The sequence below is a fragment of the Acanthisitta chloris genome, unplaced genomic scaffold (genome assembly GCF_000695815.1).
Source record: "Acanthisitta chloris isolate BGI_N310 unplaced genomic scaffold, ASM69581v1 scaffold25239, whole genome shotgun sequence".
In the NCBI taxonomy this organism is placed as follows: domain Eukaryota; kingdom Metazoa; phylum Chordata; class Aves; order Passeriformes; family Acanthisittidae; genus Acanthisitta; species Acanthisitta chloris.
The window spans coordinates 1,326-16,343 of NW_008692302.1; the positions used below are offsets into that span (position 1 = coordinate 1,326).

The following is a 15,018-nucleotide window of genomic DNA, read 5'->3' on the forward strand; positions in this document are numbered from 1 at the left end:
GCAGTTCCCGGGGCGGAGTTCGGGCCGGTCCCGCCCCGGAGGTGACGGTGCCGCATCTCTCCCGCCGGAGCTCCATCCCTCCCCTCCCTCGCATCCCCGCGATCCTTCTGGAATTCCGGGATTGCCTGTGCCCGAGTCCCGCGGGGCTGTGGCGCGGGTGGGAGTCTCTGCCCTGCAGGAATCCTGTTCCTTGCTCCGCGCAGGGGGAAGGTGCAGGGCAGGAGCCGCCGCAGGAGGGTTGAGCTTGAGACACGAGAGACTCCAGGACTGCTGTGATAAGATTGGGGCTCTGGGATAAGGAATCATCCTTTCCATTTAGCCAAGCTGTTCCGTAGGGTTCTGTGCCAGTGGTGATGTGGGGACTCTGGGGTAAGGCGTAAAATGATTCTAGCCAAGACATTAAATAGGATTCTTTACCCATTTTCTTATTGTAGCCTGGTATGTGCCATGTCTAGCTTCACTTGAGACCCTCCAAGAGTTATGTAGGAAGGAAAATCTCACATGTAAATCCATTGGAATCACCAACAGGAGTCTAAAGAATTATGAGGTGGAATATTTGTGTGACTACAAGGTAGAAGAGGTAAGAGAAACACAGACCGACTCGATCGCTCTTTCAGCCGAGGTTTGGGAGTGAGAGGTAGTTGTGCTGGGGACATCAGGCAGCAGGGAGTGAGGACAGAGCTTTGCTGGTGTTGACACAAATAGCCTCTGCCCTGTGGACAGAGAGCAGTGACCGTGCTGCTTTCAGCCCGTGGGAGGAAGGACCTTTCCCTGCCACGACAGAGCTCTTAGAGGACGAAACGTTTCCCCTCTGTGCACCCACCAGTTAAACGAGGTGCTGGTGCTTCGGGTGGTGGCTTGGCATGAATTCTGGTGCCTCTCCTTGGTGTGCAGATAACCATCCACGTGTCTTTCCTGACTGCTCTGGGCTGGTTGAGGAGAGTCAGGGCCATGTGCTGCATCTGGATTCCTGGGGCTTGATTGTGCCAGTGAAATTCAGTCTCAGGATTTGGCCTTTTTGCAGTTATTTGGCCTTTTCAAAACCAGTCCAACAGTGTGTGCTGCCTCCTTGTACATGCACTCCTGCTCATTGCTAGCCAGTGACTGTTTGGGGGGTGGTTGCTGTGACAAATGTTGGGGTTTTAGGCTTTATTTTGTCTAAGTTTAGACTTGGGGGGTGGTTGGTGTGACAAATGTTGGGGGTTTAGGCTTTATTTTGTCTAAGTTTAGAATCTATTTTTTTGTTCTTTATGTGATACAACTACATTCTGCTTGTGCATATGAGTCATTGAGCGAGTTAGCATAACTTCCCCACCTGCCTTGCCAAACCAGCCTCCTCCTCCAGGTATGCTCTTAGCACTGACTTCATCCCAGCTCTCCATTCCTTTGCCCCCAGAGATGATATCTTAAAGTTGTGCTGTAACTTAATTTGCAAACAAAAAAAAGATTGATTTTTTTTTTTTTTTTTTTTTTGCTTTTTTAAAAAATCCCTTTCTCCCCAGCTCTAATTGTCCTGGGGACATCAAGGCTGTGTGCTGGTCCTTAACTCCAGAGCTCTTGTGTTTGCCTGTGTGTGCTCTGTGCTGCTGGGCTGGAGCGACGTGAACTGTGGCTAAGTCTCTGTTTCTGTATTTCAAGGGCAAAGAATACTATCTGGTGAAATGGAAAGGATGGCCCGAGTCTTCAAACACTTGGGAGCCTCAGAAGCATCTGAACTGCCCATTGCTCCTCCAGAACTTCTTGAGGGACAAGGATGAATACTTGTCTCGGGTGAGGGAAGGCAAAGCACTCAAAGTAAGAAACCACATTAAAACTCTGCAGCCTGCGGTTGCAGATTACATCGTGAAGAAAGCCAAGCAAAGGATAGCTCTGAAGAGGTGGAAGGAAGAGCTCAACAGGAAAAAGAACCACAAAGCAATGATCCTGGTGGAGAACACTGTGGATCTCGAGGGGCCTCCTGTAGACTTCTACTACATCAATGAGTACAAACCTGCCCCGGGGATCAACGTGCTCAACGGGATCACCACCGGCTGTGAGTGTGCTGACTGCCCCGCCGAGAAGTGCTGTCCCAAGGAGGCTGGCTTTATTCTGGCTTACAATAAACACAAGAAGTTGAAAATACAGCCTGGTTTGCCCATCTATGAGTGCAACTCATATTGTAGGTGTGGGCCTGACTGCCCCACGAGGATAGTACAGAAAGGTACACCCTATTCCCTTTGCATCTTCAGAACCAACAACGGTCGCGGGTGGGGAGTGAAAACCCTCCAGAAAATCAAAACCAACAGTTTTGTCATGGAGTACGTGGGAGAGGTATGTATTTATCTCACGTGGGTGAATTGCGCACGGTAAAGGAAATGTCAGATAAAAGCTTTGCCTCGGTGTTAACACTACTTGACTTCTTCACCCAGGGAGTGTTTGGGCACTGAACAGCTCCCCAGGGAAGCTGTCACAGCACCAAACCTGACAGAGTTCACAGTGTTTGGGCAATGCTGTCAGGCACAGAGTGTGATTATTGGGCTGAGCTGTGCAAGGCCAAGAGTTGGACTCCAGTGATCCTTGTGGGTCTCTTCCAACTCCCTTCCAGGGAGGTGGTGCAGTCACCATCCCTGGAGGGGTTTCAGAGGTGTCTGATGTGGCACTGGAGGATCTGGGTTAGGCTTTGGGGGTTCCAGCAGTGACAGGTCAGTGGTTGGACTCATGATATCAGAGGTCTCCTCTAACCCTGATGGTTCTTTGATAACTCAGGATATTCTGTGGTTACACTGTCTAATAGCTCAGTCTGCTTTGGAGTAGAAAGATAAATAGACATTCAAGTCAACAGCAGAATAATGCCAACAGTTATCCCACATAGCATTAAAGAGTTTCTTTAATGCCCTAATGGCATTTCTGAAGTCAAGTCCTTTATGTCTTTCATGGCAGTCTGTGTTCTTCATTCTTTCCTGATGGTCTTCATGGTACTTTTGTCATGTTCTTCATTCTTCCCTGATGGTTTTCGTGGTACTTTTTGCTGCTCCTGAGGCACAGTTGTTACAGAACTCTCTGCACAGTCTGTCAGTGCCTTTTCTGTTTTCTGTGAACTTTCTCAGCTAGTATTTCCTGGCACGTCTGTGACTTCTGATTAACACCATAGTGTGGCCATTAGCTGTTGATTCACTCTCACACTATCTCAGAGAGAACTTTTGTGTCTTGAAGCACAGACCCTGAGTTACCTTGGAGATTTTGTGTTGCCCTGTTCAGCCTCTGCTCTGCTTCAGGGCTCCTCACACCAGCAGCTCTGACTCACAGTATTCCCTTCTGCCCCTTGGTACAAAGGTTTCTATCCTTCCTTGTCTTCCCTCCATGCTTCCTGCCCCAGATCTTGTAACTGCTCCCGTTTGTGCCTTCCCTGTAAATACCCAAGGGCTCAGACATTCCCAGCACCTCTGGAGGGGTCGGTGCAGGGAGGTGGATGTGTGATGTTGTTTTTTAAAGGAAAGGGGCTGTGTTTGCCCGTTCCCCTGAACCTGCTTACTGCTGCTGAGGGAGTTCTCAAGTTAGACATGACTGAGGGATTTGTCATCCAATTCCATCACAATTTGTATCTGTCCTGCTGCAAAGTTGTGGTTTCTTTGCAGAGCACAAATCTAACCTGACAGGCTGCAACATGAGGTGGTTAGAGCTGTTCCTTCTGTCCAAAGCATCTCCTCATTGCACAGACTGAACTTTGTGATGTGTCTGAGGTGTCATGAGTAGGATCTTTCACTGCAGTCAAAAACAGCAGCAGGAGATGCTTCTAGGGAGGCAGGAGACAAACCCTGGGCTGTAAATGTGACTGGGTTTGAAAGGCCTGTTGATCCTCATCTGTGCAAAGGGAGAGAGCTGGAACTCAATTTTATAGGAAGCAAACGAAGCTTTCTGGGCATAATGAAGAAAGAGCAGCTTTAAGAAGCAGCAGACTGTATGGTTGTCATCAGAATCCTAACAGAAGGTGCTGCTAAGTCTTTTTCCCTGAGACAAGGTAGTGCTGTGCATCAGCTGCAGCCAAGAGAAGGTTTAGCTGTGAGTTTGGATCCTTCGTTCCCTACAGATGCTACATCAACATCAAAACCTGAGTGTGGCTTTTGTGGCTGACTGGAGGCTGTTTGGTCTAACTTGTGATTTTTAATTTAGTAATAGTTAATAATATGATGCAGGTTCCTTTCTTTGTTTGCCTCTGTTTTTTTCCAGGTGATTACCAGTGAGGAAGCAGAGAGACGAGGCCAGTTCTATGACCACCAGGGCAATACATACCTGTTTGATCTGGACTACGACTCAGATGAATTTACTGTAGATGCAGCTCGATATGGAAATGTGTCCCACTTTGTGAACCACAGTGTAAGGACCCTGTGTATTTTGTCTGTTGTATATACGATATCTTCCCCCTCCACTGTAAACATTTCCTTACCCTATTCAGCTTGTCTGGAGTAGTTTGTTTCCTGCCAGCACAGACCAGTGAGATAAGACATAACAAACAGCAAGGAATACTTAGCCAGTTGCTTCTCCCTGTCAGAAATGGGAGTGAAGTGTTCTCACAATTCAGTGTCACGTTAAATGTCTGTCATTTCACTCCTGGTTCTTTAACATACGATATGTGTCACTGTTAAACAGCAAAAAAAAAAGCAGAATTTAACAGCCTCAGGGACTGAATCCCAGGGAAGTGATGAAGTGGTTTCTAGCTCCTGCCCTTCACCCTCCTCCCACCACGCAGCCCGTGGCAGGGAGTTGGGAAGCCAGGCAGGTTTGCATGGTGCATAGTGTGCAAAAGGTATTTCTGGCCTGGAAGCAATGCCTAACATAAACCCAGAGCAGTGGGAGTGTGGGGCCTGGAACATTACGCTGCTCCTGGTTGTCTTTCAACTCAAATTCTTCTGGTGTGTAGGTAAACCCTGACCTCTGAATGCAGCTTTAATGGCTTTGCCACTGGTTTTGTTGCCATCTTTGAGGGTGCAAATTTTCTCTGGGCTGTTGCATATAGTGTAGTCTGTGTAGTGTGTAAGTGTTGCCTTCCTGGAAGGACTCGAGCTACTAATGTTCTCCTCGAAGGCTGTTTCAGACAGTACCTTAATTGCTGACCTCTGTCACTGGGAGAAGAACCTGTTCTTCCTTTCCTGTGACCTTAAAGACTTCAGTGAAACTTGCTGTGCATTTTCCTTAAGAGAAACTGCTCTCATTTTTTGCTCACAGTGTGATCCAAACCTTCAAGTCTTCAACGTGTTCATCGACAACCTCGACCTGCGCCTCCCTCGAATAGCACTGTTCTCTACCCGACCCATCAAGGCTGGGGAAGAGCTAACCTTTGACTACCAGATGAAAGGTCTGCACATTCTAACACTCTTCTGGGTGAGGGCCTGGGGCACTGGTGGGTGTTGTTGCAGCTTGACTGGTGACAGCAGTTAGGTCAGGCACTAGCACAGCTCTGGGCTTAGGGGAGTCACCACTTGTTATGTGCAGTGCAGACGAGATCTCACCCAGCAGCTTTTACCTCTAGTGCCTCCCTCAGCACTCCCAGCTCCCAGCAGGGGCTGTGGCTGGATTGTCTGGTGAGGCAAATGGTTTTGTCCCAGGAATGGTAAGGCTGCCGTCGAATAAAGCTCTCCTGTGTTCAGACTGGCATTTCAGGGAAGCTGCTTCCTAAATAATCTGCTCTGATAGTTGGAGTTGTAACAGCTCCACAGAAAGAGTGATTAGACACTGGGATATTGCCCAGGGAGGTGGTGGAGTCACTATCTCTGGAGAGACTGGACGTGGCATTTAGTGCCATGGTCAGGTTGACATGGTGGTGTCAGGGACAGTCCAGAGTTCACTGTTGTTGGTTGGGTTGGATACATTGATCATTACTAGAGACTTCAAGAAAACAAGTTCTTGGTGAAATACTGTTGGCTGTTTGGTAATGAAGAAGGTTTTTACAGTCAGAACCAACTGGAACAACCTCTCCAGGGCTGTGGTGGAGTGAGGGTACAAGGCTAAAGGTGGTTGAGTTTAAGAAGGTGTTGGTAGAATCTGGGCACACTCACAGCCCTTTGCCCTGGGGTGTTAGAAAGCCTTTGGCAGCTCTTTGAATACCAATCCTGCTCCTGCTGTGTCTCCTGACACCTCCTGCTTTGTGTTTGCCTGTGTTGCAGGTTCAATAGATCTGAATTCAGACTCTGCTGAGGGACTCAGCCCATCCAAGAAGAGAATCAGAACTGTCTGTAAATGTGGAGCTGTGTGTTGCAGAGGTTATCTCAACTGACCTTGAGTACCCAAAGTCACAGACCCTTTTGTTCTCTTCAACGTGTTTTAAGAAGACTCTTCTTTCACACACATATTCAAGTATTCTTACATCTAATGTAAATAAGGACAGTGAAACAAGGCATTGTGTTTGTAACTGAGATGGCACTGGCCAAAGACAGGGACTGTAGTGTTTCAGGCAGGTACAAAACAGACCATGGGGATTGAACACTGATTGTTCTAGAGCTGTTGTGTAGGGAGCAGTAAAATGTGTGCAGAGAAAACTCTGGGCTGTCCCTTGGCCTGAATATTTGAGTGTGAGCTTAGAGCCACAAAGCCTTCAGGAGCTGATTTCCGTGGGATGAAGTGATGTTACATGTTTTCTGTACCTCGAGGACTCCGGAGGCATTTACCTCCTAAATGACAGTGCACAGTTCTGTTTGTCCTAGCAAGAAATGCTTCGAGGAGCTTAGCAATAACACTGGTGTCAGCAGGGTGAAGGGTGAACAAAGTGTGTGAGGGCTCACAGGAATGCAGGCTCCTCACCAGGGAGGGAGTTGGTCTCAGCCCAGCCCTGGTGTGAACCTGGAACTTTTAGCTGAAGTTCTGTTCTGTAGAAGTTGTCTCGGTTCTGTGTTGTAGTTGGGAGGCTGCAGGAGGACTGCAGGGAGTATAGTAGGAACCTTCACTGTTTTCACTGCAGGCCTGTGGCTGGAACAAAGTGCTGGCTACAGCCTGGAGGTCAAGAGCAGGAGCTGAGGGAGAGCAGCTTGGCTGACCAAGCTGATGTGCCGTGAGGATCTCCTCAGTTCTCTGTCAGGTACAAAGATACCCTTGGGACTGGTGTGTAATCACAGCTGATGTTGACTGAGTTTTTACATACTGTGACTTTTTTATCTAGTGACAGACTCCTGAGAGACTAGACCTGTATTTTCTTGATGCAAAGATGGTAACTTCAGTGAAGTTATACTAGGGGTGAATACACCCATTTGATGTAGACATTTGTAAGATGTTCTTGAATGTAAAGGCTGAGAAATTTGCTATTCTTCAGCTGCTTGAGTCACTTGGCTTTGTTCCCAATCACCTTCCAAGTTCTCTCCATCATATCCATAACAAGTTTTGCTTGGCTTCAAAACCACTGAAGAGCAGTTGAGGTGTGTTAGGAGTGGAAGTTACAGCTGAGGTCCATGCTCCAAGTGCTTTATTCTCACAGATGAAAAGCTTGTAAAACTTGCATGTTGCTTACAAGTCATGTACATGTTGACAGGGTCAGGCAGAAGTGTTGCTCCATAGATGGAAGCTCCATAGATGGATGCTAGCTATGTATCATAGGTCAGCTAGTTACCTTTATAAGGTGCACAGCTGTGGGCTCAGGGGATGAAGCCAAGCACCCAGCACGATGTATCTCTTTCCTTCATGTGTTAGAAAAATGCCTTAAATTCCATGTTAATGATAGCACTCAAAAAAAAAAAAAGTGTTTCAAGGGGCAGTACAGGTTCATGAAGAAGCACAGTTGCATTTGCACTGAAGATCTGGCTCTTGGGTAGACAAATTCTGTGTGCAACTAACCAAAAGAGGTTTCACAGTTGGGGAGAGGAGTGTGGGCCACTGGAGATGCTGTGTGAGCTTTGTGACCCACAGTGCAGAGACACATGTTAAAATACTTGATGTTGTTTAATGAAGAGGTGACAGTTTGCTTAGACTGGGCAGGGGCTGACAGGACCAGGCTCCCCTGTGCCCACACACTTGAGTAAATGCTGAGCACAGTGCCACACTTTGTTTGAACACGGGTGGAGCTCTAAGGTTAGCAAACTCGGGGTGCCCTTGCTGCTCTGGAGTCCTTAGTGCTCCCTCTGGCACTCAGCCCAGGGCAGCAAGGCATTCCAAGGCATGGCAGCTCAGCCCTGGCACTGTGGGGGAGCTTCCCTCCTGTGCTGAGGCCCAGGGCACTGCTCAGTTCTGCCCTGGCCGTGCCCAGCTGCACTGGAGCTCTGCAGGCAGAGGCATTTGGCAAGCTAAGAGCTGCTGCCTTGGCAGCTGTTCTGGAGCTGTGTCTGCCTTTCCCCCCCCCGCAGGGAGTGTTATCACCAGCACTGGGATGAGCTGCTGTTCACTGGGGATGTGTGTTATCTTCTGCCACAAACAAAGAGCTGTTGGTTTCCGTTCGGGAGGTAACACTATTCTGTATTTATTTGAAGTCACCCTCCCCCTCCCTGGATCCAGTTTGCAGTTGGGAGCCCGGGGCAGTTATTTTGAATTTCCACATTCCCAGTGCAGTTGGATTGGATTGCAGCGAATCACAGGACACTGTGTCACTTTTCAAACTCCTGCTGCTGTTTGTAGCACTGCAGCAGGATAATTTGCCAAACGGGAAAAGGAGGAAAAGCTACTTTCAGTTTCTTACGGACCCTAAACCAGCTCAGCTTCTGCCTTTGGTTTGCTGTGCTCCCCTGGCATGGCCCTGGGCACCAGTTCTCTGCTCTGTAGGCACTTCCTCATGGCCTGGGGCCTGTCCTCTAGCTGTTCTGGGTTCTGTTGGGTGTATTTTTTTGGTAGCAACGCTATAAAGCTGCAAAGATCACCTGTAAGAACAGCTATTTATTTAAGCTTTTCCAAGTTAAGTCAATCTTCTTTCGGGTTACTTCTAATGTATGTTTTAGGAACTGTGTACATTAGAATATGCAGTTTGTAAGCTCAGGAACATTTTCTTTTCATACTGTGTGTTCTCTAGGACTGCTATCTTCCTCTAGTTTTTTGATAAAATAAAGAAAATCTAGTTTTTTTTCTCTTGTTGCTGTCATTCTTAAACAAACACCTAAATCTTAGCCTGTGGGAGCAGATTTTGAGACTACAAACCTCAATCCTTGTGCTGTACCCAAAATTCCTAGCAGTGTCAGGACTGCAGCAGAGCAACCATGAGGAAATGATGTGGTTTCTGTTCATCTTAGGGTTGGTATCAGTTGACACCGAGGCCCAGTGGGTTCCTGTCTATTTAAGCACCCTGTGAAGGCAGCCCTGGACTCACAGGCTGGAAAGGAGCCAACAGAAGAGCTTCTGCTCTGACTTTATTCGCAGAGGTAGTTACAGCAGCAGTTCCCACTCGCTCAAGCTTGCTGAGAAAGCCCAAAGGTTGGTAGAGCACATGATGTGAGCAAATCCCACACACAGCTGGCACAATGTGATGATGAAGAAACACATGAAGTCATGCAGAGATTGCAGCTCTGCTTCCTCCCCTCCTGCCCCTGGGCCCAGGGCAGAACTCTGCTGGTTTGACACTCCCACAGAGACTGAAGGCACACATGGGGGGGAGAGATTGTGCTAAAAGTCTCTTTAATTCTTTGGGAAGAGAAAAAAAAAGGATGGGAAACTCCAGGGAGTTTTAATGGCTTCTGTGGTTTGGCTATTTTTGTAGGCACTGCAGTTTCACAAAAACCAGGACTACATTTTTAGAAGAGCTTTGGCAGAGACAGTTGTGGTGGCACATGGGCATGGGGAGTACAGTGCCTTGGGTTCAAAAGTAATTCAGTGAAGGCCACAGAGTGTGGCAGAGGAGGTGAAATGTGGAGTAATGCAAGCACCTGTCTGGGAGAACAGGTTCCCTTCTCTGCCAGAGCAGGATGTGGCTGGTGGCTTAGAACTAAAACCCTGAGGTTGCCAAGTCCTGAAAACAACATTACAAACTCTTAGAGCTCATGACAAACACTAAATTTCATTTAGTGTCCATAGAATTGTAGGGGTTGGAATGGAGCTCAGAGACCTCCCACCAGAGCAGGTTGCTCAAGGCTTCATCCAACCTGGCTTTGATCTACCTTTAGTTTTTGTCTGGTCCATTTTTTGATTTCCTAACAGTCCTGGACAACAGAACCTTAGGAGGTAGAAGCCTTGTACAGTCCCTCCTGGGAATGCTTCCCTTCCAGTGTCCCACAGAGGGAAGAGTGAAGTTACACAGGCTGCAAATTCCTAGTTCTGACAAAAATGTTCCTGCAAAGAACTGCCTGAGGCAGCAGAGCTGCAGGTAGTGACCAGCACTAAAGAGAACTCAGGTATTGCTAAGCATTTAGGGTCGTAATCAGTTTGTACCTGTCCTCAGGAGGCTTTTTTCTCCCTCACTATGTCCTCACCTGCTGCAAGCTTCTTGTAGAGATGGAGCAGTTTATCTGGCTGAGGCACTTCAGCATCAGGAGTCGCGGGGATTTCGAAGTCGGAGGAGCTCTGGGAGTCCTTCCTCAGCTCCAGGTCAGGAGTCCTGGAGCTGTCACTCACATCCACCGGCACATCCTGAGCATGGGTAGTGCCAGCTCCTGCAGCTCTCTCCCAGCCTCTGCTCTGCAGGTCCCCTGGTGTCCTGCAGCTGCCCAGCTGGCTGTCCCTGGCACTGTCCTGTGGCACAGCATCTGCTCTGCTCACACCTCCTCTGGGGCAGCCCAGCTCCTGGGCACTTCTCTCCTGGGAGGTGATGAGCACCGTGTCCATTTGGCTGTCCCAGCTCTGGCTCCCCTGCTCAGAGATGTGTGTGGACTGGGAAGAGTTTTGGGAGGAGATGTGTGTCGAGTCACTCACTCCATCTGAATCGCTGAAGAGTGACTGGGACCCACCAGCATCTGCTGAAGATGGGATGTTGTCCTCATTTTCAGAGCTTTCCTCTAGTTTATTACACATAAAAAACTCATCCCAGCGAGGAACATCAGCATGAGATTCCTGTTGGTCACCAGTCACTCTGTTGGAAGTGGCATCTGGCTCAGGGGAAACAACTTGAACTGTATTTTGTTCAGGTTCCTCTTCATCATCATCACCATCATCATTGGATTCCTCACAGTCCACAAAGTCCAACTTGAGGGAGGTGTAGGTTGTGGGGGCTTTGTGGCTTTCTGTGCTCTCACTGATGTTTCCATCAGCACTTTGAGGCTGTGCTGTACTGCAGGTCCTGCTCTCTCCTCTCTGCTGCTTGGCAATCTTGGGCTTGGCAGCAGCAGGTCCTGAATCAAAGAGATCCTCTTCATCTGTCAAGAAATGAACAGAGGAAAAAAAAACACTGAGAAAAGAAAGTCACACCTCTGCTAGAAGTTTGTAAGGTTTGATTAAAATTCACTTAGTATAAGTTGAGGACAAAGCTCTCTAACCCAGCAGAAGCCTTCACAGCACATTTCTGGCAGTGTTTGCCTTGTCTAGCACAAGTGTCTCACAGGGACAGTTAGAGCAAGTCTTAATAGGGCTGGGCCAGGACTGAGGGAAGAATTCCATCCAGAGACCTACAGAGCTGTGAGCATCAACTACATTCACAGAACCATCAGGGCTGGAGGAGATCTCTGAGATCATCCAGTCCAACCATGAACCTGTCACTGCTGGAACCCCCAAACCCTAACCCAGATCCTCCAGTGCCACATCAGACACCTCTGAAACACCTCCAGGGATGGTGACTGCACCACCTCCCTGGGCAATATCCCAGGGCCTCAACACCACAACAGGGAAAACATTTCTCCTCACACCCAATCTGAATCTTATCAATCTCCTGAGCCAGGCCAAGATATCCCTGGCCACCTGTGCTCACTGTTGGCTCCCACTGAGCTGTGCCACCAGCACTGCCAAGGCCTTTGGGGCCAACACCTCTGTCCCCACTGCTCCCCCAGCCTGGAGCTGCATGGGCTGTTGTGTGCCAAGGGCAGCACCAGTACTGACCCTCACTGACCCTCATGCAGTGTCCTCAGCCACTGATCCAGTTGGCCTAAATCTCTCTGTAGAGCTTTCCTACCCTCAGGCTGCAAACAAGTGCATTTCACACAATTAGTTCTCTCTCACCCTCCCAAACCTAAGTTAATTTCATTCCTATTTCCCCTTTCCAACTTGCTCTGAACACACACACAGACTGTGCTGAACACTGAGGTTTTTGGCACCTCTGCTTAGTCTCAGACTTTGATCAGAGTTGCAGCACCAGCAGAACCTTTACCTGTATCAGACAGTTCTCTCTTGTGAGCTCTCTTCAGTGTCCCTAAGGGCTTGTATCTGGGTGCCACATTTCTGCTGTAGGACCTGCACAGTGGCTTCAATCTGAAAGGAATGAGAAAGGCAATTAATACTCAGAATTCAGGAGATGTTTCAGGAGCAAAAGGATCTCCTCACTTGATCTAAGCACACAGCTCCATGCCCTTCACAGGCAGGCAAAGGCAGCAACTTCTTGTTCTTGAGTCACTGATGAATTTAGGCAGCTGAAATGCAGAAATCTGTCACTTCCATGCATCTACCTTAAAACATGGACACCATTTGGAAACTATCTGGTAGTTCCTTCCTTAGAGAAGGTTCAAAGTCTGACTGCAGTTCTGTTCAGTAATCACAGAGCATCTCAGTGTTTGTTAAGGAGGGAAAGCCAAAGGCAGAGGAATTCCTCATTCCATTCAGACTGAGTGACCCCACTGCTCTCCTGCTCTGGGAGAACTGACCTCTCTGGGGCTGTGCAGGGAGGAGCTCAAACCCCAGAGAAATCCTCTGTAAGAGAAACTTGAGAGCAGCTGCAATGACAAACAGAAATGGGTCACAGAGCACAGTGAGGTCAGTGTGTGTTCAGCTCCCACCCACAGTTTACCAGCAGAAAAGCCTCTGTGTGTGGATAGAAGTAGCACATGGAATGCAAACTCTGACTCAGCTCAACACCCAAGTTTGCTTCAGAAAGCTCAAGTTGGTGGGATGGAATATAGGGAAGAAACCCAACCCTGAATTGTCAGGCAAGGAAAGCAAAAGGCAGTGACCCCCTGAGAGGAACAGAGATTGCATCACCTCCATCCAGCAGCCACTGGCACTTACATTTCCATGACCTTGTCCTCTGTCCCACCCACTGGCAGCACGTTGGGATAGACATTCACAGGACGGACATAGCTCAGGAAATCCTTGATCTATATTCCAGAAGAGAACAAGTTAAGAATGTCCCTTAAATACAACACTGATGCAAGGACAGCCAGAAGTGCTCCCACCAATGTGCGCCATGAGCTACACTCCATCAAAGTCTGAGAGGATGCTGAGAACTCAGCTCACCTGACACCTCCCTGAAGTTATCAGCCACTACCCAGAACATCACTACCTCTGAAAGGAAAGGCTGGACAGGCCTGGAATGTGATCCAGCCCTTCCCTGTCCTTACTGCTGTCCATCTTTTCAGACCTGCATTTTTCTTGGCCTTCAATTGTGCAGATCAGGTATTCCCTTCCTAAAAGGCTTTTGCTGAAGTCTCCCTTCAGTCAAGGCCCAGGATTACAAAATGTTCCAGTTGTTCCAAAGTTAACTCTGTTGTCTTCCAGATGCTCTCCAGACATTAAACCTTGTGGAGGATTGTCTGGTTTGGAATACCCCACTCCAACTGAGGCTGTGCCATTGCTGAGCACTGGAAACACTTGCAGGTTGCAGATTACACTATCTATACAGACAGTAGGACACAGCTGTTTCTGCACATGGAGGTAGAAGTGTGTGACAGTTCCACTACCCCCACATTCCATGCTGGATGTGCTACTCCAGGACCTCCATTTAAAGTCCCTCATGGCAGAGCAAATTAAAACTTAACCAGGAGCTTAAAACCAGGACTGTCTTCCTCTATTTTGTATGGGAAAGGCTTTGTGACAGGTTCATGCCTAGCACTGGCCCAGTTTCAGTTCAGTTTCTTAGGAGAGAAGTGGGTTTAGAACTGGATTAAGTCATATCCTGGTCCGTCCTGCCAGCGCTGCATGGAGAGGAGAGAGGGAATGGCCTTGAGCTGAGCCAGGGCAGAGTCAGATTGGGTGTGAGGAGAAATGTTTTCCCTGTTGTGGTGTTCAGCACTGGGATATTGCCCAGGGAGGTGGTGCAGTCACCATCCCTGGAGGTGTTTCAGAGGTGTCTGATGTGGCACTGGAGGATCTGGGTTAGGGTTTGGGGGTTCCAGCAGTGACAGGTTAAGGGTTGGACTTGATCTTAGAGGTCTCCAGCCTTGATGGTTCTGTATGAAGTGGCAAACCCACCCAAAGCTGAGGCACAGCAGCTAAACAATGCACTGAAACCCAAAACTCCACTCTTTGAATTGCACAGCAACACAGTAATCTAAACCAGAAAAGCAGCCAAGACAATTGCAGCAGTGACCTACAGAGAACAGAGACCAAACACTAGCCTTCTACTCCTGCCCGGCTCTAACACGCTCCTCTGCAGCTATACTAAAGCAAATTTCTGTCTTCAGCATCCAGAACTTCCATTATTACTTCCTCTTCCACTCTTTTTATTGTGACAAGTCATGGCATCCCCTCCAGAATAATCCAAACACCTTTCCATGTTCTTAGTCCCTGTCCACTCAGCACTACAAGCATACAAACCTCACTATATGAAGAGTGGAAAGAGAAACAAGCTCTGTACGTACTCTCCCCGGTCCTGGAAAAAAACAGAGGAGGCACAAGAGTTAGGGAACTACTTCATCCTCAGTCAGCAGCAAACATGACCTACACATAAAGTCCATTTTAGATTCAGTTATACAAGTGTCACAATACACACACCAGAAACAAGAGGTGTCTGCATGGCCCAAATTCTCACCTCACTATCACACTGGTCGTCTTCATCCTCTCCCCAAACCACATGGTGGAGGGTTTGATGCTGATTACGTGCAAGGGAGTTCCATTTTGGCAAGTCATGCCACAGGGCAGCCTGTTCCCTCGGATGCAGTCCTCATCCTGTCCAGGACAGGAGGAAATCATGATCAATAGTGACCTTTTTCCCCCAGAAATTAAGCAACATATTATCTAGACAGACCCAGTTCTGCTCTCACTTCCAATTCCCTTGGTCTGCAG

The 15,018-nt window shown here is 48.3% G+C and overlaps 2 protein-coding genes across 2 annotated transcripts; one reads left to right on the forward strand and one right to left on the reverse strand.

The window, feature by feature from the left end:
- Positions 1 to 434: 434 nt before the first annotated feature.
- SUV39H2 (suppressor of variegation 3-9 homolog 2 (Drosophila)) lies at positions 435 to 6,364 on the forward strand (the record flags this gene model as incomplete). Its single annotated transcript, XM_009082616.1, has 5 exons — positions 435 to 580; positions 1,639 to 2,310; positions 4,207 to 4,353; positions 5,203 to 5,332; positions 6,141 to 6,364. Coding segments are annotated over 5 exons (1,205 nt in total), but the record flags the coding sequence as incomplete, so codon positions are not given.
- Positions 6,365 to 10,314: 3,950 nt separating this feature from the next.
- DCLRE1C (DNA cross-link repair 1C) lies at positions 10,315 to 14,901 on the reverse strand (the record flags this gene model as incomplete). The annotated part of the gene is made up of 5 exons (XM_009082617.1): positions 10,315 to 11,228; positions 12,173 to 12,273; positions 13,024 to 13,112; positions 14,551 to 14,605; positions 14,765 to 14,901. Coding segments are annotated over 5 exons (1,296 nt in total), but the record flags the coding sequence as incomplete, so codon positions are not given.
- Positions 14,902 to 15,018: the final 117 nt, after the last annotated feature.